The following is a 26,705-nucleotide window of genomic DNA, read 5'->3' as shown; positions in this document are numbered from 1 at the left end:
GGTAGCAGAAGGTAAAACACAAGAATCAAACCTGATGCCCTGGTGAAAACCAGGCAGAATGATGATGTCAAGACCCAGAGATTCAGTTTCCAGGAGGTTGTTTTGGAACACAGAAGTTTTGAGGAATTTAATACTGAAATACCACAATTGAAATGAAACTCTGGAAGTCTTGAATCAAAACATTTCACTGCAGCTGAGCCAAATGCCTTCATTGCTGAACTTGTTGCAGAAACTCTAGGAAATTCCCAGGGTTCAAAGCCCGTGAAAGTTAGTTGGGTCTGACTAAACACAAGAGTAGACTGACGGTTGCTTGAAAGCAGGTACCATCAGTTTGATGATTTTGGTCTGTGGCGTTTCCGGGAAGCCTCATGAAAGGTAAATTTGGTGAGCAAAACCCAGCCAGGACACATGCTCCTTCCTGCCACAAAGTAGGATTTCCCCTGCTTGTTACCCTTTTTCAGACTTGGCATTACGCCCCATCCAAGGGATGCTTCACCAGGATTTAGGATACAGGTTTCAACAAACAGAAGGAGCAAAATCAAAAGCTTTACTGTAGCTTTTGTTTCTTCTCCAACTACTTTGGGCCTACTTTCTGATTCTTACACAGGAGAAAGACAAAAAGCCCCTGTATGACTCTTGATAAAGCCATGAAATCTACTTAATATTTGGCTCTACAGATGCTGGTGGAGATGAGCAAGGAGTTCCTAGGGAGAGGTGGAGCTTTATTCAAGCTGCCCAGCAGAGCAGATGAAGTGGCAGTGGGACAAGAGAATGACTGTGTGCCAGAAAGAAGTGGGGGGAAATAGTGCAACTCTGAGGGGTGTTTTCACAGTCAGAGGCTGACAATGGATCAGCTTCATGTTTGGATAATATTTTCCATCTGTGGAAGAGATCAAGTATTGACTTCCTTCTCAGCCTTCCTCTGTGTGTGTGGGCACAGGCACAAAACTGAAATGTCAGGTACCCAGCAACGCCATTGTGCAAAGTTAACATTGCAGAAAAAGTTCACAGATCTTGAAAAAATCTTCAAGGCACAGGAAAAATAAAAGAATCCAAATAACACTATGAAATTTAAAATAAAATTAAAAAGAAATAGATGCAATTAGTGCCAATTTGACTAATCCATCCCTTAACAGCTTTTCTGCCTCAAACAGAGCTTGCAACCCACACTTCCCGGCCAAGCCCTTTGTTAAGGCTCTCCCAGGACAAGGTGTCGGTGCTGATGACTGACAGCATGACAGCTGCTCATTGCTGACCTGGGCACTGCACAGATCCTGGTAACCCCCCCATGCTGGAAAAGGCGATCCTTCTTACCATAGCAGCTTCCCTGGCTTCTAATGCCTTTCAACCTGCATTATGAGGCAGGTTTTAAATGGATAACTACTAGAAAACACAACATTAAGTGTCCCTTATTTTAAAAAACTCCTCATTTGATGAATCCATTTGCAGTACACAGTGGATGGCAATTGCATGTGAGGCATATTAATTTTTGCAGTGTTGCTAATGAGGAGTTTATGGTTGGCACATTTCATAGCATTAACTGTAATATAAAACACTTACAGTAATTTATGTTGCCACTCAGACTACAAAGGACTCTGTTCCTCCTCTTCCCTTGCGGATCTAAGGACAGTTAGCACGGGGAGGCATCTAGTTTTTGGGACCATAATCCCTTCAATCTAGTATTATTTGTAGGTCTATAAAACATAACATAAAGTATGATTTCTGTCAGCATTAGAAAATTGTCTTGCTGTTAGTTTTGAAAATGCAATCCTATTGCGTCCTTAGGGCAATTCACCCTTTAAGCATCACTGCTCATGCTATCTAGGACTTGACACTTAACTGATCTGTGAAAGTTATGTCTGTTATCCTTTAACTGTGGTGACCAGTGCAGGTGATTTTGTTGCTGTGGTGGTCAGGAGGGGTGGCACAAGAACAGCGATGTTGTCTAGACTTGCTCTGAAGTCCAGCACACAGACAGACAGCTTAATAGCACCAAAAGCCACCCACACAAACAAAGTGTACAGCAAAGTAATGGATACCTACACAGAAACCTTTCTTCTGACACTGCTGCTCTTGGGGCCTTAAACAGGTTAAGTTTTCTGCCCAGAAGCAGCAGTCCCAGTGCCTTATGGACTGCATTTTTAGAGACTGTTCAGAATGGCAGAAACAGTAAGCATGTCATTCCTTGGACAATGTGGATCTTCAGGAGAAACATGAGAGGAAAAATACTGGGTTTTTAAACTAGCTGAAGAGACCTTTCACAATGACAGAAATGCACAGCAGGCCGCAGAGGAACATAGCATGAGTGTGGTGGCTGAACAAAGGAGAACAGTGTTTTGTAATAAAATGGGGAATGGATAGGTGTGACTGGCAGAATAAAACATGGTTTCTCTTTCACTGGGAACAAGAGAGGAGGAAATCTATATATTTTGGAGTGCCAAGCAGAAGGTAAAGAGGGAATGATATTTGACTGTCTCCTGTAATGCAAGAGCATGGGCAACCTCTGCTGCCACTTGCAGGTAGAATGGTCAAGATGAACAGCACATTAAGTCTGTGGAAGAAAAATCCACCAAGGGCAAGAGAATACCAAGATAATCCCACTGGCTCAGGAAGTCCTTGAATCGTGTAGGGTTTGTCAGGGAAACACCCCCCGATGCTTGCCCTGTTCTTGCACTCTTCCCTCTGCAGTGCTGTTGTTCACTGTCAGGTACCGCGCAATATAAACCTTTGCTCTGAGCCAATGTGACTGCACTTGCATTTTGAAGAATTTTTACTGTGTATTTCTGTAACCTGCCTGTATTGGAAGTTACCTGAAACCATGACAATGTAATATCTGAAACAGGCAATTCCATGTCCTTGATGGCTGCCAGAACCCAGGAGCAGGCAGTGAAAACACACCACTGCCAATGCACCTGCCACTTCCCCTTGAGAGAGAACAGGGACAAAGGCATCTGTCTGAAAATAATAACACTTTATTTGATTTTTTTTTTGTTACATTATCATAAATGTTCTCTATTCTCAGAAAACAAAGCCCTAGTTTGGAAAATAATGCACATACAAATCTCTTCTTACGGGTATTAAGTATACAGAAATATACAAAGATTTCTCTATTTTTGTAATATCTGCAGAATGCCCCACATCCCACATTTTTACTCAGGTCCACTGTACCAGTAAGCGTAAACTACAAAGGTAACAAGCAACCTGAAAAAGACATGGTTTATATAATATAATTATATATATGTATATATATATCTACACCAGTGCAAATATATCACAGCGTGCAGGCAGCAATAGTCTCTAGAGAAGCATAATAAAACTCATTCATAGTAATGCAAAAGCATTACAGAAACAGGAGACAACAATGACATATTAGATATACAGAATATGCACACTTTAGCACGCTGATTTAAAATGATACCTTGCATTGACTCTTGCTTTAAAAACAAAAGAACAAGTGTTAAATAATTCAGTAACAGATTCAAGGGCAGTACCTCACAATAACGTCGCCTGACTCAATAAAGTACTTCACAAATTTTTACTGACGCAGGTAAAGGCCTGGCTGCACTGCAGGACTTGTTTATTTTCTTTTCAGATATATCAGTGTAATCTTTTCCTTAAATTTAATTTACTTTTACCGTAATTTAAGAGCATTTTTTCAATATTTTTTTAAGTTGCTCAACAACTAATTCACATTTGGTACAATTTTCATTGAGGCCAGGAAAGCTGTTTTTCTGCAAGTAGCAGAAAGGAGTCTGTATAATGATTACTCTAAATAGGCTACTAAAATAAGTCACAATGGGGTCAGAAAAAAGACATCACAGATGCCACTGAAGTAAAAAAACCCGCCAACATTAAAAGTAAAGACTTCCATGTTGCCTTGCGATTTGCCTAAAAAGACATTTTAGATTTTTGTTATTCTTGAAAGAGTGGAGAGAAGCCCACCTACAGATCCAGAACATTAAGTATTCGATAGCTTAAAGAAATCTAAAAAGTCATCTCTCCATCCCTAACTACCTCACCCTGTTCCCAAGCGGCTCATTTTTACACCCCATGTGGAGAGCAACCACAAATGTCCAGCAATAAGGACACAGCAATTGGCAAGCATGGGCTGAGCTGCATGGAGGCCCCCAGAAAGAAAATGGATTGACAAAACCTTCATGTATCTTGAAGGCATGAACAATGCAGAGAACGCAGGCTGGCAGGCTGAGCCACGGGGATTTCTTGTGCCAAAGGATACGTATTTTGACTGGTCACCCTTTGTTTTACAGTGCTGGCAATAAGTCTCAACAGAAATCTAAATCTCTGAAAGGAAAGTTCTACAGCTGACAACTGCATGAAGTTATGGTTCATTATAAGATTTCAAAATAATAAAACCACTGAAGCTAGATTTCATGCTCGAAAGTACCATCAGTACAATTAGTACCATCGGTGGGATCCATTACAACAATCTCTTTATGTATTACGAAAACGGGTATTTAAGAACAGGACAGCAGGAGTTGATCCCTGAAAATGCTGCTGTCCCCGTCCATGACCAGCAGAGCTCACGATGAACTTCAGCGACACTCAGCACTTCATTTATGCGCTCACTAGCGCTGCGTGGCAGTGTCACGGGCACAGCAACGATCACTCTGTCACAAACTGTTACAGAGGACATGACACGGTGTCATTTTCTGCCTGCTTCTAGTTCCCAGCAGCTTTTCAAATTATCATACTTTATAAATGGCTGTCCATACAGATTTAAAGGAAAGAAATTCCTGAGCAACTGCACCCTATTGGGCTGTTCTTGTAGGAAAATGGATACACTCAAGAAGATAATTTTCTCAAAGAAAAAAGAACCGTGGGGGACAGCTTCTCTGCAGCCACCACCGAGATCACCTGTGCAGAAATACCAACCGATTATCTACCACAGCCAACCCGCTCTGGAGGAGCTTAAGGCTGGCTGCTGCCAAAACCAACCTCGACGTTTTCTAATATTCCTGCTTTTAGCAAGGACCTTTGCTGCCCTGTGTGAATGTTAAAGGGAACAACAATCCTAACGCCCAGAGTTTAGGGGGAAGTCCAGACCTTTTCTAACTTACAGCGGGGCTACCGAAACAAGATAACTTCAAACACCGCACCTGGCTATGGTTGGGTATGGTACCCACAATGCAAGCCCAGTTTTAACAAGCTTCTGTTTTAGCAAGGAATTGCTTGAGCTTCCAGCTCCAAAGCTCTGAGCTCCAAAGGTCTAAGCATCAATGCTTTAAGGTCTAAGTTGCAATATACAGGTGCTCATCTCCTCTACCTTGATGTGTCCTGAGCAGGCAGACATGGAAAGGTACCTTCCTTGGCTCCCTCCATCCTCAGTGCAAGAGCTATGTACCTCCCTGAGGGCAAACCATATTTCTTGTCACATTACCTAGTTCCAAACCTTCTGCCAGTGCCCAAAACACGTGCCTAGGAAGGACCACAAAGGAGATGCTAACTTCAGTGAGAAGAATTGCCTCTGCAGCTGCCTGTCTAGTTCCCATTAACTAGAGAAGGAGCTTGGGAAATCAGAAAAAATGTGCACACTAGAGCTCAGTAAATACAGGAATCTGAATTACACTGCTAACACTTAAATTTATCCACTTCAGGGCTGTTGCAAAAACTGGCAAAATGAGGATCCAGTCCTGCTCCAGCTGACATTGCCCTGAACCCCTGCTGGGAAAAGGCATGACTTCAAATGTGGCAACTGCTATAATAAAACTCACTGTATGGACCAGAACTCAAGTCACTAGGAAAAATATCTGCCTCAGGGAACTATGGAAGTATCTCAGGTCCATTTGTCCTGAAGATGGCTGTTTCTTTCCTTTATTACAGAGAAGAGTAGATGATTAACTTAGACTGGGCCTCTCATTTTTAGACAGCAATGGTTACGTGAGATAAACCATCTCCAAAACCACTATCCAATTGGTGAAAAAGAATCACATTTCATTGGCTGAATCACAGTATCCATAATTAAAAGCAGCATGCATGCAATTTTCTCTTACTCTATGCCTGGAACCTAACAAGTAGGCCAATGCTGCAACTGGCCACCTGCACCCCATGCTCTGCTCCTGCATGCAGAAGGAAGCTATGCCTCGCTGCTGCTCCTGCAGCTGATGTCCTTTTCAGCCGTCTTCATACCAACTCACAAAGCTTGGCCCCAAACAAACACAGGTCAGGAGAACTGCACTGGGAAAGCCTTCAAGCTTGTGCTTACGTCTCATTCAACACAAGACAGCCAATGCACTTCAAAATCCTCCATGAATGAGGATACACCAGAGAAGAGCCAATGTGAGACCGGGACAGGAAATGCTGTGCTCAACCTCCATGAAGAAGACTCCAAACCAGCTTCTGCTGCACTAAGATCAAGGAGCATCAGAGCAGATCCCACAGGTACGAAAAACTCCCCACAGAACTAACTTGACCCCAATGAAGGAGCTAACAACCAACCCTGCAGTGCTGGAGGGCTCTCCTGTGTTATGCAGGACAAACACGCCTGACCCTCTCTCCTACACAGCCACCAAATGAGAATGGACCTCAGTGAGCAAAGGCAATGCGCAAGAAGGTGGATCAGGCTGCAGAAAGAGATGTGCATGCTGTTTGCACCCTCCTCACATACATCTTTTGAGGAGCTCTGTTTGGAAACACCATCATTGCACCTTAAGTCTCTACCCCTGCCCTTTGTTACAATTCCTGAATATGATCACAGAGCAGAAGACAAAACAATAAAATCATATTCCAATAAAAGTTAATACTGAAAAATAATTAAGATCCCTTCCTGCTCAGTTTGGAAAGTAAAAATAAATGCTGACACTGTTCGAATGTAAAGCAGTCCTGGATTGGCATTTCTAGTACAGAAAGAAAAAAAGTAGAACATTCATTTTTGCCTTACCAAGACAACACAGATAACAAAAGCAATTATGCAAAGTAACAGTAAATATACAGAAAGATATACACTCATCTCCATGCTTGATTCTCATTCTCCTCTTCCCCTCAAAAGAAGTATTTTGTGATTCGAAAAGATTAATTCAAGACTAACCCAAAGCAAAAGGATTTTTCAGTATAGTCTCTGAGTCTGTTTAGACAGCTAACACCTCAGCCTTCCTGTGCAATACAGCCCTTACCCAGCAAAGCACTTAAGTCTGCACTTTATTTTAAAGACGTGAGTTGTTCCTTTGATTCACTTGAGACAATGCAGATGTGAGAAGTTACTAAGATACTTAAGCACTCTGTTGGAATAGGGCTTCAAAGGATCCCATTAGAGTTGGAAACACCCATCTAGTGTTGAGTAAACAGGCCAGACAGGACCTCCTCTGCGAGGATCGCTGGGGTGGTACAGGTCAGTATGTACCACACTGCTTTCTAGAAACAGATTTTTAATGAACATTCGTTTCTGTTGACAACATAAGACTTTGACACAAAAGAGTAGAACAAAATGCCCATCATCAGATACGCCCGGTACTTTGACTCAAGCGTTCACTATCTCCCACTTATATAGCCAGCTCTCCCGACTATGTGTATATATATGCCTCTCCTTTAACGAAAAAAAAAGGTATCTTGGGCTCCAAACACTAAGGAGTGGACAGGATTTCAGCACCAGATATTCTTTTGTTACTCCCTTTGATCCATAAAGACTAATTTTTCTCTATGTCTTATGTGAGTAGTATCGGCTTTCCAAATCTTTTATTTAATTGTAAATAATAATGTTTCAAGTTCTTTTTGTAAAATTTTCGGGGTTTTTCAGATTATTTGCAAGTTTCCCCAAAGCAAAACAACAAAAAAACACTTGAAGCACATGAAGTCTTAACTGATGCACACAGTAACCAAAGCAACACGCACTAAACAAGTCCCAATAAAACAAGGAGGCCAACAGAACATGGAAGTCTTCCTGCAATCCCACCAGAAATCATACATTCAGTCTTCAAGAGGCCTTTAAAAAACCTTTAGCCTCTTATGCAACTTTTAGCCAGACTGTGACTGGGCCGAATGGTAATAACAGCATTGATTTCAAGCAGTTTATGGCTATTTATATGTGGCTATATAAATTGAGGATCTGAAGTCTTTAGAATCTTGCTGGCCTCATTATTCTTCACATGAGGCCTCCAGAGCTTCACAATGTCCTTGCTTAACACTACAGCATGTGCACGCTCAGTCCATTAACCCAGCAATGCGTTTTGTACCAGCCTGTTAGAATTTATTTCCACGTAAACAGGAAAAAGCCAAGTTGAGACTATGTTAAAAATCTTTGCAGTATATGAAAACAGAACTGGGATGGACTTTAAAGACTTCTGTCACACAGTTGTGGCAAAAGAAATATCATTAGTTAATTTTAGAGCTAAGGAGGGAAAGAATGATTATCTATCTCATTTATGTGTAGCACTGAGTTTCAACAGAATTAATTTATTTCTTTACTGGGATACTACAGTCTGAAAGTGTTCCTTAGAACAGTAACTTTCAGCTAAATGCTGCCAGCAGATGGCTGGGGAAAAGCGTATCTAATAAAAAAAGGAGTGACAAAAAATATTCCAGAGCATGCGTTTTCTTAGGAACACCCGTAAAGCACCAGACTTTTGGCTACCATAATACAATAAAAAGGTACGGTATAGGACAACATGTTGCAGACTAAAGAGGTAAAACAAGAAAATCTACAAACAGAGGCACAGGCACAGATAACAAGACAGTACCCAAGTAACTCACGCTGCTAAATTGGTCTAGATGGGAGAAGACAGTGTTGTCACTGTGTAAGTCAATATAGCCTTGAAACGTCAGCAAAGTTATTTCACTTGGTGAACTGCAAGCGATTTTCAAGTGGTATTTGGTAAATGGTGTTGGTAAACACAAAACATGAACCCTGAAGGTATGTAATGCTATGGATATCACACTCATACTCAGCTAGCCTACAGCCGGACCAGTAGTGGGCAACGAAAGAGTAATTTGGCAAAGGGAGTCTTTTGTCTGCTTGCAAACAGCATTTGAACCGCCTGTAATATTCACAAATATATTGACACCCTGGAAATAATCAAGGCCTGTTGTGCCCAAGGACTTCAGCTTGTAACTTATTTAAAAATTGTTCACAGTTACTTACCATACCCAAAATTCTTAATTTCTCCTATCTTACCGCCATACGGGCCTGTAACTTGTGATTATGTCTGGAGAAGCTGCAGAGATGCATAAAAGCTCTGCTGGCTCCAAGACATTTTGTGAAAAATCAACAACAAAACTATGCAAAGAGGTTGTCTAGGATTTTTTTTTCTTTTTTTTCCACAGTAAAGATTGATCTTGCTTTTAAAGGTCAATCTTATTTTCAGGGCAACTTCAGCTAACCTTCCTAAAACATGTGACTTGACTTAAAGGTTTCCAGAACGCAATCTTAAATCAAGCATCCTGAGTTTAACAGATGCACATGGTCTATGTCTGTATTGGCAAACGAAACAGAGCCTGGGTATGGGCCAGGAAAACTGGGAAACGATTGTCCTCAGTCTTCAATGTCAGAGCTGCAGTCCAGCACAGTCAAGAGCTTTTCCAGACAATGCTTGGGCTCTGTTTAGAAGTTTGTACAGCACAGGGACCATTCCTGTTAGCCCCACTTGTCTGAGGACTAACAGAGCTCACCCTGGCACTGTTTAGTTTACTAGTATAGGCAGAGCCACAGAGTCCTCGAAAACAGTCTGTGAACTGTGACTGCTGGTGATCAGCAGACGCGCAAGGTCTCTCTTCATCTACTCTTCTGTCATGAGCTGCTGAGCTCCTGAATGGTTTGCTGACATCAAGCTACTTCCAATCTACAAGACTTCATCATCCTACTAGGAAGAATACATTTACAGATTTTGCAGGTCTGACTCAGAGGCCTGTGACACTAAGGTAAATGCACAGTAATGGCAGAAAGTAATGGAATTTGCACAGAAGTTCACCAAGGTTTCCAACATGAGTATGGGCACAACAATTTCATTTTGGGTTGAAAATTCAAACCCACGAAAATCAGTGACAAAATTCACATCAACTTGGAACCAGAATTCCCCCTGCCAAATTTACAAAGGTGAGATATGCAAAACAAACGCGTGCGTCTTTCAACAGTTTCATTGCTCTTTAGATCAATTAGCTATTAACTCCCATGTTGCGTATGTAGACTTCGGGAAGAGAACAAAAGTGTTTGGAATAACTAAACCTGCAGTAATACAAGGTCATTTGCATATTTTCAGGAAAGTCCTACACATAGTGTGTTACAGATATAATGAACACTGCCTGCCATATGAGGCAGTCACAAGTGTTTTAACACAATACTCCAAGCTTTGAGCTGTGGATAGCTCTTGCACTCCATCAGGCTTTAATAATCACTCAGGCTTTAGGGATAGACTCTGCTTTCACAATTTAAGAAACAATGAGCCTTAGAGTGCTTTGATTTTTTTCATTCAAAGGAGGTAGATCAAACAAATAATGAGCAGAATTAGTATTTAAAATATCCCAAATATTGAGCATTTAGAAGACACTGCAAAAGAACGTCTTTTCAATCATTCAGCGACAGCTGAAACATGTCTGACTGCCGTTGCTATTTATTGTTGCTTCCAAACATGGACCACAGGTTTAGTGCAGACTCAGAATCTGCCTTTTCCTTCTATCATTACAATTTTCAGATATGAGACCAGCTCGACAAGTAAAGCACCAGAAATCTAAATTTAGACAGAAACAAAAATAATAACTTGAATCACTTTAGATTTGTTTTATAAAAGTATCCATATTAAAAAGATATCTTTACCTTATTAATTAATACATGTACAGACTTTTGGCCAGAAGGGGTAACTCTGTGGAAAAGAATTCCAAAATAATACATAGAAAACTGCAAAGATGAAACTCTGAATTTAAAAAGATGAGAGAATCCTATTTTCTTTGCATTCTCCATTTTGCATCTCATTACCTTGTCAACTATAGATGACATTATACTATCCTGGCTACCAGGACTAGTATTACCTTATCAAGAAAGTGGTTTTCACAAGAAAAGTTCCTGCAGCCAGGTTTTTTACTACAGTTACACTGCCTCCTTATTGATACTCCGCAGTGTAAAATTCCCTTCTAGTTCTTCTTCCTAGTTAAAGCTAGAAAGTGTAATGAAAACACGACCCAACCCAACTGGACTGATTGGCTTAACACTATATGTCCACTATCCCATTGTGGTTCTCTACGGGCTAGATCATAACAGCATCTAGCTGGGCACTGGAGACTGGCCTGCCGCAGTGAGACAATGTCAAGTACCCTCTATTGCATGTCTAAAGATCTTCCTACTGCATCTTTTTTGCTGTTTTTCCTTTACCTCTCTGCTCGGATTTTGTATCTGAGAACAAAATAGGCAATTAGGCGCAGAGAGAAGAAGAAAATTCCAAGAACGATGAAGTCCAGGTAAAGTTTGGCATTTTCTACATCGAGTTCTCTCAGAATGGCCTCTGATTTTTGAAAATGGCAAGTATCATCTTTGTCACAATGCAGATCTTCTCGATCCAGTCCATAGATGGAGAGAATAACTCCTTCAAACCCGTATCTGGAAAGAAGAAGGATGGATTACAAGGAAAAATCCTGATGATCTGTTTAGAAGTAATTCACCAGCAATGCAACCCCTATGAGAGATCAGCTGGAAACACTGAGGGATTTGATATAATTTTGACACATGTGTCTTGGGGCAAGTTCTATCCCTGTTATAATCAAGCAAATAACATGTCACTGGCATTTTACGTAAGATTGAATCAGGACAGTTTGGCCTTTAACTGCTTGCACTTAGTTTATAGTGCAATTTTTCCAAAGAAAAACTTTATAATACAAAGCAGACTACCTTCAGCTTATATTCAGAAATTCTCCTTTTAAAAGTGACATCATCAATTCCCTTTTTTGAAACTAAAATACAGGGATACAATTATGGTTTCAAGTCAGAAATATATTAAAACTGGCATGTCTGGAACATCTTTTCCTTTTCCTTCCATGTGCTATAATTTCACTAACAATGCACAGTTACCATGTCTCACCTGGCACTGGGTGCACTTACGATTTGACTTTGCAAGGAAATACACCCTCATGGATCCTATGCGTACCATGGCTCCCGCTGGCTTCAGGAGACCCCATGTGGGCTAGACAATGGCTTAAGGTCACACATTGAATTCTAGCTACTAATTCAGGGGGTGCGGTCTCTTAATCTTTGATAGGTGTCTGGGTAAGACCTCATTTGCCAAATGGGAGGATATTTCAGCTTGGGTTTTCTCAGTATTAGTGTACCTTGGGCAGGGTAGGGAAAAGGGAGAGTGGGAAAAAAAATCACCTCACCTAATTTCAGCTATAAACATTTAAGTGCCTAATCTAAACTATCCCTCCACGCTAGCCTCCAGAGAATTCCTGAGAGCAATCATCTCATCTTAAGATAGCTGTCTCAGACAGTGACAGCGGTAGGCATAGGATGTAAGGTGCCTATGGTTCTTAAAACACTAGTTTAGATTAAAGATGACACAAATCCCACGCCTCTTGTGGCAGTGCTATGGCAGAACTTTAAAACACGTCACTATCCAACAAGTCTACCTAGGGTAGAACAGTGATTTACACAGTCTTTTCTTCCAAAATGAAGTGCTGGCATCAATTTCTCAGTTGGGCATACTGTCCCTATTATTTCAGAAATACACAATGCAAAATCCAGGGAGATTTGCATGCCGTGCAATCCCACTGAATTCAAGGACTTGCAGGTGATAATCGATACTGAATGTTCCTATTTATTTCATATCATATACAACATAAAATGCAGTGCGATAATGTGGTACACATCATATGCACATCTATACTCTTAGAAGAATGTGCTATGGAATTCGTCTCTGACACCCAAAATAACCAAACAAGCAAAGGCAAATAAACAGCATTTCCAAGATGGGAGGTTAATGGCCTTCCTAGCAGTACCTGACATAGGAAATGTAGGACATCCACTGGAGGTATGTTGGGATGGTATCAAAGCTGACAAAAAATCCAGAGAACAGAAGCACTGGGATGGCAGTAACTGGGCCCACAAAAGTAGCTACCTGTGAAGAGAAAGAATAGACAGTCTCTTACCAGACGGTCAGAATAAAAATGAGAATTAACTTGTTCTTTCCTCTGATGTCCTGACCTCTAGTGAGGAAATCAACTTAAAAGAGCAAACTTACAGTAAATCCTCTGTTCTACGAAAAATCCAAATAGGCAGCGCAAACTCTCTCTTCAGGCAGTGAGGAGCAATGCCATTCAAGTCCTTCTTCTAATGCTACTCCCCAAAAATTACCAGTTCCAAACACCAGGAAATTGCTCAATTTTTTGGACAAGATTTCTTGTGAGGGGGAGGTTAAATGGTGTTAGTGGAAGAAAAGGAGTCCCTCTCCTCTTCCTAAGCCCTTCTACTAGTTGACGATGCTGCTGTGCTGGGATTTGTCCTTTAAAGGACTTGAACCCACCCAGAAGTTTACAGAGCAAGATGAGCACTGTGATTCCCCTGCTTCTCTGGGTATGAGATGCCTCTTCCTAAATATTACCCTTTCTCACTCGCTCCCCACTGAGGACACACAGGCCTCCCTCCTCATTAATACCACATGAATTAGCTCCAACTCTTCCTAAAACATGGTGAAGAGGACAAGGAACTGGGCGGGTTTGATGGGGAAGACAGATCTTGGCCCAACTCCAGCGTGTCCTCTCTACATCCCCTCCAGGGTAAAGGGCCATACAGGTATCTCCAGGGAGAGCAGAAGCACAAGGATCACACAACAGGGCTATGCTGGTCTCCACAGGGGGGCACAGAGAGGGAATCAAGTCTTCTACTGCAGAAAACTTGATAGCATCAATGCGTATTAATGTCAATATGATCTGCCATCACAAGCAACACAAAACAGTTCTGCTGTGGAATAGTCACCTCAGCACATCTCTTTACAGGAAGCAGAATGAGTTACACAGCCAGCTTCCAGTGTGACAGTCATGCCAACAGCTGCTTCAATCCCTCCCTCTGCAGAAGTTTAGTTTCTGGGCAAGTCGTCTTCTACCTTACCGCCTGTAGCATTTTGTATGTGTATGGAAGAACCCTCTCCTGAGCTACTGATCCTCAGAACCTACCTCCACTTTGCAGATGCATAGAAATTGTTCAGTCCTGCACTTTCTAAGATCTGCTGAGCCTCAGATGAATAGCAAGTGACAACTCACTCAAGCAGGGGCAGGCACAGCCCCATTCAAAGGGGGAAGGAACTTCAGAGCCTCACATCCAGTGCATGTACATGCTGTTTAAGCTGATGCTAGTGGGAAGCATCAGCCCTATCAGACCAAGACAACTTTTTGCCTGTCATCTCTTAACAAATTTTTTGGGGACACAGCAGCAGTCACAGTAAGCAGTCAGTGTTACGGGACAGCAGGGTTTCCTGTGGCACCACAAAACACCATCCGTACCTGGAGGGATGTAGAGGCTGCACCTATGAGAAGACCCAGTGACTGAGCAACCAGAGATGTCATGGTTCCCAAGGCTGCAAAGAGGACAAATCGGAGCGCATCAGAGGGCTGTGAAGTCATCCAGTACACAATGCTGCAGTAAGCCACAGGAAACATGATCTGCAAGGAGATACACTTGGAGTTAGTCCATTAAAGCCAAACATTCACTGTTACTCTGAATAAGACAAAAACATGGGGAGTTCTAGTTAATCCACAGCTCTCAGCCTTTCCATTACATGACAGGCATGGCTGAGGAGAATAAATACATCTGCCATAGACTGTGGCATCTATCTTGTTACTTGGGCATCAGAAAATAGATCCCACTCACTCACAGCCCTTTCCAATTCCCTTTCTGCACAAAACCAAAGATGGTCATCTGTTTATTAAAAAAATATTGAGTCAGGTCTTGGCTTTTGTGAAGTCCTGCTGTTTACTCTTAGGGTGCTTCTTCTGATTTGGACCTGAAGCTTCAGCACACACATATGGACAGTTTCTCCACTGTTTAGATGGATAAAATACCAGTACTGATCTTCTTGGCAAGTGGACTTGCCATGAACTTAAATGTTTCTTGTTTTATTGAAGAATAGAGGATATACCTGAAAAGGAACATCAGCCATGGTTTTGGCGAGATAGTAGGCCTTCAGGCTGTACCAGTAGTTCAGATGCTCTCTAAGAAATACTCCCATCTCAAGAGGAACTGCAGAGAACACAAATTAGTAAGTTAGGTTGTCAGTGTGCAATACGCTTGCACATAATAACATAGTTTATCCATATCTAATCTTGAACTGCTGCAGTCCCATAGTGGGAGTGGAACTTTGAGGCCTTTGACAGACCAAAAATTGTTTCAATGATTTGCAATGAAATGTTATAGAGGCCAACCCTGAGAGCTGCTCACTGTCTAAGATATGTACCAGTCTACTCAGATGATGTGAACCTCTTTCAAAGCAGCTTTTGGAAACAAAAATGCTGTTAAAGAATCCAGATATTCCTTTTGGTCCAACAGGGAATCGAAAGTAACACTGCTCCCAGAGGAAGTATGGAACAGTCCATACTGCAAGAGTTTGCTTCTGACACCACATGAATACCTGGTCTCATGCAGAAGTCATGACTTAGAAGTCCTAGAAAAATTATTACAGCTTCCCTAAGACCAATCACAAGCTCATGACACACCTGAGATGCACTGGCACCTTAGGAAAAGGGGAAATTCCCGTCCAGAACTGTAACAGTGAACTGTCAGGCTTAGAAACACTGGCAAAACTGGGGAGAGGTGCCACTGGACAAGCCTGTCTTTGCTTGCCTCTACACAGCAGTTCAGTGAGTGCAAGATTAACCCCCACACTTGTCTTAGAAGTAGAAGCACAAGTCAAACATTATCTTATATAAAACAAATACATTACAACACCCTCCCAGCTTACTGCAGTCTCCTTGTCCACTGACTTAAGAGTACTCACAGGTAAGGACAGTTGGCATGAGCGCAGCAAACATAAGAAACAACATGGAAAAAAAGAGGAAGCCGGAGTTGCTGAGGACTTTCTTAGCTTCATTGCCAATGCCTAAGTAAAGCAAGCCGATGAGCAGTCCGATACCGATGTGTGAGGTGATACGCAGGTGTGTCAGGACCTACAAGCAAGGAATGAGTAGCATTTCTGATTAGAAGGTCTTATCTCAAAAACAATGGCAATATGACCGAAATCAGATATACAGATTGAGAAAAGGAGTACTTATGTCCAGAAGAACTTATATAGAAATGTTCATTTCCTACCGGCAAACTGGGCTTCAGCTAAGGAAAACTTACAGTAATGAGCTTCCCAGTGTGAATCAGACACGTCTATTACAGAATAGAAAATTTCTTCCTGTAAACAAAGGCAGAAACTGCAAATGCTGCTGCAACCTGCAATCTTACTGTCTGACAATGTCATGGAGACACTGGCCATCACTAATCAGGAGAAGCAGACTTTCTCACTAAAACATAAATTTACTGGAGCAGAAGGGAGGCAGAAAAGGTGTTTCAGGCTTTTATAGACCAAACTCCCTTAATCAGGCATAAATTAGCCTTTTGTGCCTTCTCTCTGCAATACAGTATTCCTACAAGAGGTATGTAAGAACAAAAGAAATAATAGAATGTGGAACAACTGCAAGCCTTCGCAGTTGAGCAGGAAAAAAGAATCTTAAAAACAAGACTGTTCTTCCATCTACACATCAGAAAACAAGTTACAGTTTCCCCTTGGTGGACATGAGTTGAGGACCATGATCCACGCTTAGTGTCTGCACACCTCTTAGATATACTCTCCATGTGTACCAGAGATATTCTGATCATCTAGGTGAGCAACATGGAGAACGTGACGCTGTATGTATGCTTTGGATTACAATCGCCCTCCCACACGAACACATCAATTTATTTCTGACCAAATATTTGGTACTAGATCAGATGTGCAAACTATTCCAGACTCCAGGAAGGCAAAATTCCACAACTTAATTAACCCTTGAATGACAAATGCGCTGTAATGTAAAACAGTAAGGGAGAAGAACAAGTCACGACAAAGAAATGTGCTGGCGAAACAACAATTGGGCATAACACAGACAGTCTGAAAGTAAGAAGATGCTTCCTAACCAGCAGAATAGCATGGATCTGCCATATCTTCCCAACCAGAGCACTGGGGAAAACAGCTGATTGCTTTTATTATGGCACTCAACATAGTGTTTCCCTTTCTGAAAGGGAAGGAATACTGTGGTTATCTGACAGGAAAGGCCTGGACACAATGGTCCAGTAGGTTTCTTGCAGGCCTGAAGTTCTGTGTGGATGTGCCTACACCACAAACAGCAGTTTCCAAAGAGATACCTCTCGGGTGCAGGGCAAGAGCAGCATAGCTGCTGTTGAGGAGCTCCAACAGGAGAAAGCTCATCTCCTTAATGAATGCCTGGTAATGAAGGGACAATCCTATCCACAGGACATTTCAAAGCAGAAGCACCAATCAGACAATGCAAATACTTCCGATCTCTTAAATTCACAAACAACTCAGCTACTTAGAGATAACAAAAACTTTCTTGAGGAAAAAAAAAAGTTCCATTGCATTTTGATAATGAAAACTAGGCACCCAAAAGATTTAATCAACTTACATGAAAACGGCAAGATTTGAGATTTTGAAAGGGATTTTTATTTTTAAGAAGAAAGGTGAAAAGTATGTTTTTTAACTTGAGAATAAAACGTTTCATTATGATACTTACTTCATCTTGACATTAAATGTATGGAAACAGAAATATTCCTTTTTCAGAGAAACAAAATTATTATTTACCAATTTTCTATATCATGAGGAAAAAGAAAGACTATTAACCTTATATCACACTGGAATTATTATCTCTGACACTCCGAATTTTATGGAAAAACTAATTTTGCGACACACCAGTACAATCTCCCACACATTTTTCAGAAGGAAAAATAACTGTATAAGGGAACTACCAGTACAGAGGGGATTTAGGCTTTAGGTTTTTAGCCTGGATGCTTCTGAGTTCCTCTGAAAAAAAACTGAAGATGGTACAGTTAACAGCATGACTGAAAGATCAATCTCTTTCCTTTAAAATTCTGTGACAATCTTCATGCACAGGCTGTTGGACAGGACCTTTAGATGTATTACACTACCTCACAATCAACCGAATGGACCTTTTAGCTACAAAAGTTATCATAAAGGCAGTCTTACCGAATCCCTCATGATGGTGAGAAAAGTTCTTTTGAAGAGGATACAGAACTGGGTTAGGCAGCTGGCGGAGAAGCTGTGGCAGCCTTCTGTGGAGGAGGAATCCTGCGTAAACACATGAAAGAATTAACTTCTTTCTTTGCACTATCTTGCTTAGCTTTCATTCACAAAACCCCACTCTCCTCAGCTGAATGTGCTCAGAAACCACCTCCATTTGACTGAGGATTTAAATTTTCTTCCTCTCCCTCCAACCTCAAGCCATGCCCGTTAGTTGTGATATACAAAATACCTCTTCAGAGGGCCGGTGCCAGAGGAAGGGATTCAACTCATTCTCTCCACCAACATCTCTCTTGTAGTCTGTGTCACACATCCTCTCTCGTACTGCCCTCACCAGCCGGCTGTTCTGGTCTCCATATTCACCAGAGGCTACTTCCATAACTACACAAACAAGAAGGTAAGTTACCGGTTTACTCTACTGACTAGTTACAAGCCTTATTATTAGATCCCCTTGGTTCTGTTGCACTGACAGAAAGAGGAATTTTGTCTAAAATACATGCAAATTAATCTGTGTACACATATAATTTAAATATATCTTTCTATAAATCTTCAGAGAGTTCTCTTCATCCTGGAAGTGAAATGAACCATTTTAGAGGAAAGGTAGTGAATATGGGATTGTCTTAATAAAAAAAATTACAGAAGTCTATTTTTGTGGTCCTTACTGCTTCCTTGGAATTAAGAAACAATAATGAGAAAACCCTCAGTGCTATTAGCTGTACAATACCACAATGGTACTGTTAAAGATAAAAAAAATCAGAATATTGGAGCCACTTTGAAAGGCCACTCTGAAAAGCCACTAAGATTAATTTCTATGAAACACTAAACAGTACATTTTACCTTTCATTTCCTGGACTTGGACTTTCAGTAGAGAGAAATATTCACTAAATTTTACCACTAGATGGCACTTGAATTACTTAGAAAAAAAAATTTGAATAATTTTATTTTTAATTTTAGTATATATGTGTACACACACACATAGGTATCTATGTACAAAAATATAAAACACATCACGGTCCCCATCACCCTGAAGGTGCTAATCAAATACAAAATAAATTAAATTAACTATTCCTTACCAAAATCTGCTGGATTGTGGTAGGTTGGGCAATTCAAACCCAAATCTCTCAGGTAAGGGACTAGGTTTAATACCTTCCCACGGTAAATGCATTGACCTTGACTTAAAACATAGAGCTGAAAAACAAGGCAAAGAAAAGAAAAAGAAAAAAGGGAAAAAAAAAAGGAAAAAGAAAAACATGAAATAATAGCAAAGTATTTGAACCTACTATCTGTATGACAGCAATCCATGAATATAATGACTTCTTGTTGTTCCAGCAGGAAGAACATCTTGGGAAGATTTGTCACCACATGGAACTACCTTTGCATGGAATTACAACTAATGGAAAATGAAATGCTTAAGGTTTGAATTCTGCAAACATTCTTTCCAGGACTTAGGGCCCATTAACACAGAAACAGACTCATTTCAGCCTTTGGCACATGCTGGCATGAAATTGTACAGCTGAGCCATCTAATTTCCACATATTATGGATATTCTGGGCTGGGAGACGAGGCTGCTGAATGTAGGAATGGAAGAAGAGGTGGAACAGGACAGCAGTGGGAAACAGCTTGATTATTCTTACTTTTAGCCTCACTGCTGACTTTAAATAAACCTCCTTGCCAGGCTGGTAATCTGGAAGAGCTTGTTCAGCTATTGTGTACTTGGTTTTCTCTTAGCTTTCAGAGGTCTGATTTAAACTTCCTAACAAGATTAAAGTAAATTTAAATCTAACCTAAACACGCATGGTCCACATACTAGTGTTAGGTTGGAGAAAAGATCTCCAACTGACTTAATTTCAATTATTTCATATGAATAAACTCTTCTGAATTTACACCTGTGTAGCTAGGATGTGTACTAGCAACATTGCAGACATTGGCACTAAAGCTCTTTTACTCTTAAATTACTCTGATTTACTTTACTGACAGCCCTGTGCCCAGGAGCAGTGGTGTGTGAAGGCATGAAAATCACAAGTGCAATAATCATGATTTCACAAACATACCAGACAGATTCTTTAAAAACATTACATGTAAATAAAGGAAAATGGAAATGGGCAGAGAAGAAGGAAAAAATATAGGAAAAGTATATTCTGCTCATGTATTTAATTTCTTTATGTGATTTGGAACCATAGACTAGAATTATTCATGTTTTTACTTTAAGGAGTGCAGCCTTGAAAGTATAACCTACCTAAACCACACATAAAGACAAAAGCGTTTGAGAAGAATACCTGATCAAACAACTCGAACAGTTTAGCACTGGGCTGGTGAATCGTGCAGATGATGGACCTGCCACCCTGGGCTAAAGCCTTCATCAGAGAGACAACCTGAAAACATGACGCACTATCCAAGCCACTGAGTAAAAGGAAAGAAGTTTGTTATCCACAGGTCCATAGGCACCACTCAAAACTAGCACATATATTTGCTACTTTGGTCTCTCACTATTATCCTTTTATAAACTTTCTCTGTAGCAGTTTCATTTCATCATATGCCAATGTTATGCTTGTATTTCTCCATCAGTCTTTTAATTAAGTTGCAAGCATGCCTGAGAATGAAAAATAAGAGCTGCCTTAAGGGACTTCTACATTTTAGGACTGCAGATTTAAATTCTCCCAACTTTAATGAATAGATACATATTTATAGCTCCTCCTAGACTGATCACAGATTTTGATTCTAAATATGCTGCATTCATTATTAAAAGTCACACTTTAAAATGCTTATATTCAAGCTACCTTTGCTTGAAAAATAAATCTCATGCCACAATCTGAAAATAATTTCCTCTCTCACTTCCTTCCTGTTTCAGTTTGTGTCTCCCTTAAAAATTATTTATAGTCCCATGGTCTGTCAGTTACAGCAGTGACCCAAGGCACTAAGCATCCAAATCAAATTATTTCTTGTGGCCTTAATTCAGTACTTACAGGCAACAAAAAATGAGCCTCTTCCAAGGACTTAGAGGAGAATAACCTTTCTGCAGCACTGTTCTACTATACAAAGCAATATTTGTCTATCTTTAATTTTTGGCCTTGAAGTACCTGGTTGGTTCATCAAAAAACATGACAGGAGGATTGTTCACCAGCTCCAAAGCAATGGCAAGACGCTTTCTCTGGCCTCCAGAAAGACTCCCAGTCCTTGTATTGGCACATGTCAGCAAACCGAGGGCTGTCAATATTTCCTTTACCTACAGCAAGCACAACAATGTGTCATTTAAATTTGTTAGCACAAAAGACAAGTCTCTTTACTGATTTTCCTGGTGAATGTAAACTAGCTCAAGACTTTGTTTCACCATTCACACACCAAAGCCTTTTTCCATCTAACGCAGCAAAGGTGGATCCTAAACATTTATTAGATTCAGTGAAGCTTAACAGCCTACCATTTACTATTTTGACCCAAATTCTGCTTCTTTGTCTTAAATGACCTGTCTCAGTATGAAAGACTTGCCTGTGAAAATGGAGTGTCATCAGTTCTTCTACAGAACCCCTTGGATATGGCACCGATATCAAAAGAGCTTTGTGTCATGTGAGGAGTTATTACACAGTGAAATCAAGAAGCTTCTTTCAATAGAACTTCTAGGCTATACTTACAAGGGACTGAAGAACTGTATAACAAAAATTAGTGGTTTCTATAGAGCAATGACCTGCTCTTATTTCAGCTCTTCTTCACAGTCTACTCTTTAAAGTGCAGCCATTGATTTTAAGTGTTTTCATTCTCCTTAGAGCCAATTCAGCTGTCACAAATACTCTCAGATGTTTGGGACTTCCTCAAGAAACAGCCTCAGGAAGGGCATAGCTTGTCCTAGGGTCTTTGGAGCAAAAGGAGAACAACACCAGCTTTCTGTTTCAGGGATGTACATCTGGTCTGGTAGCCCTATATGAGGAAAATAGCTCTTTGACATCAGTAAAAACATGGACATAAAAATGACTGAATCCAAGCTATATTGCTCATGCAATTAAAAAATCTACCACTTTAAAGGCAGAAAGAAAATCAGACATTTAATACTTCACTGAAGTATAGGAAAAGGAGTCTGTCATTTTTTAAAATAATAGTTGCCTGGACAGAGGGAGTTTTCCAGACAGGGTAGCTAACATGGTAAAAATTGGTTAGACCAATGAGGGCTTGACCCTTCACTTGTCCTGACTTTGATTTCCAGGAGCTACCTCTCTCAGTGAGAAGAGAGAAAAAAGAACAAAATCCATTAACCCTTGTTCTTAGAGAGAAGAACCTAACTATCTCCTTCCTTTCATCTCTAGGAAGGATGCTACAGGACCTACAATCTAGGTCAACTAGAAACAAACTATGGTTCACTGGATTTTTCACTTGTCTCTGTTTTAAACAAGCATCTGTAATCTTGCTAACACGTGCAGAAATTCATAAAATTTATCTGTGATAAACATTTATCTTACAATTTACAATTTACAACAATAAAATGAATGACCTAGTCCAGCACAGGCCAGTAACACTAACCAGAAAATGGCTGCCCTTCTAATACGTGTTGAATAAACGCATACAGCACAGTTTTTTTTCCCCTCCAAGAGCTGTTTGTAATTACAGTGACAGTGTGAACAAGTGAATTAACTTGCTTGGCCTAACTCACTAAAGTGTAAATGAATTATGACTTTCAAAGTACAAATACAATTAAGAGCTGTTTCTAAACAAATGTATTTTCCAATCAAAAAATGTGTTTATTCTATCTTCAAAAAAGTATTTGAGAGAAATCAAAGCAATCTTAAGCTATCAAGCATATGTTGATTCCTGTAAGTTTCCCTCTCTGGAGCTCTTCCTGATTTTCAAGGATTCTCTGAGACTGAAGAGAAGCCAAATGTTCCAATTTGGAAATAAATATGGACAAAAGACAGACAGAAAAATAGCTTTTAAGTTGCCATAGTTTTCACATTTCGGGCAAAGGGTATACTTTTCACTAAGTGGGTCAGAAGCAGTTTCACCTTCTCCTTTATACGTTTGCTTAAGAATCAGATGCCAGCTACCGCCAGAGGCATCTTTTACTAGAATAAGAGACTCCTCTGAAACGGTGAAGTCCAACAAGTCAAGTTCAGGCCTCCATCAAACAAAAAAGAATGAATTAAACTGGCATCTGGGGAAGAGCAGGAAGCCTCTCATGCTCCTGAGACAGCAGGCCACAACTTTCTCCTGTCCATGCTCCACCTCCCATTCCTGTGCCCCCTCATCTTTTCCTTCCTCCAGCACAACTTGGTTTCAATGGAGTCCTGCAAGGTGGCTTCTTCCAGTCACCTGCATGATTTCCTAACTTTCCCACGGAGGGTCTTTAAAGTATAACTTAGGTAACCAAATTCAGCTGAGAAAGCTGCCTCAGGCACAAGCTAACGTCAGAAGCCATTCTGTCTGCTCACACACCTTCAATGTATTTTCTTTGAAAGGACAGCACTGTCTCAGTTCAAATGATGAGGAGAATCATGGCAATCAGATGGGTGAAAGAAGCACACTTCCTAGTGCAGGTTCAGCTGGGTTATAGGTCTCCATGGGCAGAAACAGACCAGGACTTCTCTCCCACTCAGGAAAGTCATGTCAGCCATAGGCAGAAGCAGGACAGTGCAGCAAATGTGCAAGAGTAAATTGTGTAACTCATTCCCCATGTTTTAGCTCACTTTCCTACTTGTCCAAACCTCAGTCACCCAACACAGCTTCAAAATACATTAGTCTGTATCTTAACTACAATAACTTAAACATAACAATGTGCCCACCAGCAAGCCATAAAGATCAATGTTTTCAAACACAAGCGCAGAAATTTCTGCAGCAGTTACAAGAACTGCTGAGTTTTTCATTAGTCCTTGGAAAAATTAAGGCCTACACTCACCAGTGCCAGACATGACTGGTTTATCTTGACACACATGAGATTCCTGAGCCCTCAGACATGCATGTAAGAGAATCTGAGGTGCTAAGGCACATTAAAAGGAATCCTACAAAACCTGTGAATTTATTTCAGTACATCTTTTACAATTATCTATTCAGTCTCATACTGAAAGCAACTTTCATGGAGACTGTAGTAAACATTCCCTCATGATGATACCTGTCAACTTTGAGGTTATGATTTATTCTATCATTACTGATCCAATGCAATTCAACATTAGATAAAATGTCTGCTTTACAGAGCTCATTTCATGGATCTCTTTAGCATCCTCAAAAATTTCTTAGTTTGATGAACAGCAAACATACCATTTCTCTTCTGCCTTCATCTTTCTCTTGAAGTTTCAGATGAGCAGATACCTGGAATGCCATACAATAGAATTTGATATTCAACTAGTCTGAAGCACAACAACCAGTTACAGTGGATATCTCAGGCAAACATCCCAACATACCATTTAAACAACACTCAGCAGGAAAGTTTAAGTTGAACTATAATGTTCAAATCACAAGCATCATATATGCATGTGCAGCGGTAACTGAGTATAAACTTAAGCAATCACTCAAGCATCTGACAAAAAGCGTATTAGAAAGGTAATTCTTTAAGTCGAAGAGCATGAGAGGAAGACGGGAGAGTCATGTTTTTTGCACAGCCACTAATTTCCCAGGCAATGCTCGAACCACAGTTTATTTGTGCTTCATCCATATCATAAGGATAACAAAAAACGCTGCCTTTCTCCAGAATGTGACAACTGAATACAGAAATAAATAATCTTGTGAAAGATGTCATCTGCTGTCCTAAGAGGCAGCTCCACAAAACATTATGATTAACCCTTATTAGAAGCAATTAAACTGTTAAGTAATTATTTTTGTCAGAGCCTTGATTGATTAATTTAGACAGTAAATATCATCTGGGCCCAATTCTACAAAAGTAGTCCAATGGGATTCTGACTACAATGCTGAAGTAAACAAAAAAGAAGAAAAACTTGTCACAAAGAAGAGCCTCTGCAGAAAATTAGCCATGTAAAAACTACAATGATTTCTTCCGGCCTTAAAATTTGTGAATTGATGCTGGCATACACTATGAGCAACCTTAGCCTTATTTTCATAACATCCTCTGAGAAAAACTGTCCCATTTCTGAAACAGAGCAACACGCACTTCCAGATTGATTGGTCAAGATGGCAATTAGTAAACTTCTTGATGTTATGAAAAACAGTAAGAAGAATTTTCGTTGCCTCTAAGTCTTGGAATTATTATATTCCTGTTGTTTTCCTGTGAAGAACTGGAAGATATTTTATACAATGCCTTTATTAAGGAAAAGGCACAAAAGAGTAGAAGTAACAGAGAGACCATGTCCAAGTCAAAATAGCACTTTGCAGTCAGAACATGGATGACAGGGAGAAAGGGAGAGACAAAGTTACTCCACCGCCACCCAAGACAAAAAAATGGTGCCTACAAAGGCTCATTCTGTGCAGAATTGCAGGTTCCATTCTTTGGGAGGTCTAAGGAGTACAGTCTTAGATTTTCTTCCAAATGATGATGTTGGTCACAAATTGAAAACAATACAGCTAAAGAAGCTCAGACAGTCCCTAGAAGGATAAGCCTGAAATGGAATTCAAGGCATCATCGCAGTCCAATCACTTTCCTTGAGTGGCACCAAAGAGAGATAACGGCTCGTGGCATTACCAAGAGTAAGAACATGTGTACAATACACAGAGATTTTTTCCATTTTCTCCCGCCCAAATAAATTAGAGCATGAAACAGCTCACCATCATAGCTTCCTGGACAGTCAGATGAGGAAGTAGCATGTCATCTTGCATGATGTAGCAGGAGACTTTGCGAAAAGAGCGCAGGTCACGAGGCTGTCCATTGATGAGAATTTCTCCTTTCATTCCCGTCTCTCTGAAACGAACCAAGAAAATAACCATGGGTAAATCTTGCCTTCATTTGTGCTGCCACAGGCCTCAGTATGTGCAAGTCTTAGGTAATTATTGCCCACTATGGAATAAAACAGATATAGTGGAGAGAAACTAATTTATTTCATAATGACACTCTCTTTCATAAGAGGCTTCATGCAGTGCTGCTGAAAGTTTTACTTGAAGTTAGGACAAAATGTGTGCTGTCTTTTAAGAATGTCTGAAAAAATATTAAGCCATTCAAGTGATTTTTTTTACATTTCTCTACCCTGTTCCTTATACTTCAATGACAACAACACATAAACACTTTGTATTTGGCCATACAACAGGTGATTCAGGAAGATGAACCACAGTAACTTCACACATTGCAGTCCGGTCAAGAAGACATCGACATTACGAAAGTGGCGACTAAAAAGGGTAATTTTTTAAAAGTGTTTATAAAACGTGATTTTAAAATACCACAAACATAACACACGGAGTCAGATTCGTTACACAGCTAGAAAGGGGAAAATTTTTTGTGTTTTGGACTTTAAATTGCTTTCTATTTTTGGATCTGACTTGTTAACAAAGAACTCCTAACTGGTGAGAACAGGAAAAACAGAAAAAATATAAGCAGTAAGAATCTAATTCAAAATCTGTGAAATACCTGCT

At 40.3% G+C, this 26,705-nt stretch overlaps 1 protein-coding gene across 1 annotated transcript in view; it reads right to left on the bottom strand.

Moving 5' to 3' along the window:
* Positions 1–2,950: 2,950 nt before the first annotated feature.
* The window catches only part of ABCG1 (ATP binding cassette subfamily G member 1), a 58,789-nt gene continuing 35,034 nt past the window's right edge, over positions 2,951–26,705 (bottom strand). The window contains exons 4-15 of the mRNA XM_086765775.1: positions 25,908–26,040; positions 24,450–24,500; positions 21,293–21,438; positions 20,492–20,615; positions 19,289–19,403; positions 18,448–18,596; positions 18,162–18,263; positions 15,918–16,086; positions 15,063–15,163; positions 14,428–14,586; positions 12,928–13,046; positions 2,951–11,536 (exon numbers count right to left, since the gene is read on the bottom strand). Of these exons, the coding sequence (XP_086621901.1) occupies positions 11,308–11,536; positions 12,928–13,046; positions 14,428–14,586; positions 15,063–15,163; positions 15,918–16,086; positions 18,162–18,263; positions 18,448–18,596; positions 19,289–19,403; positions 20,492–20,615; positions 21,293–21,438; positions 24,450–24,500; positions 25,908–26,040 (1,597 nt within the window). The 3' untranslated portion in view covers positions 2,951–11,307. The remainder of the gene's footprint in view (positions 11,537–12,927; positions 13,047–14,427; positions 14,587–15,062; positions 15,164–15,917; positions 16,087–18,161; positions 18,264–18,447; positions 18,597–19,288; positions 19,404–20,491; positions 20,616–21,292; positions 21,439–24,449; positions 24,501–25,907; positions 26,041–26,705) is intronic.

Source organism: Chlamydotis macqueenii, chromosome 1 (genome assembly GCF_036417535.1).
Source record: "Chlamydotis macqueenii isolate bChlMac1 chromosome 1, bChlMac1.mat, whole genome shotgun sequence".
In the NCBI taxonomy this organism is placed as follows: Eukaryota; Metazoa; Chordata; class Aves; order Otidiformes; family Otididae; genus Chlamydotis; species Chlamydotis macqueenii.
Note: the sequence above shows the minus strand (reverse complement) of the source record. Positions and strands in the feature narration are given on the sequence as shown.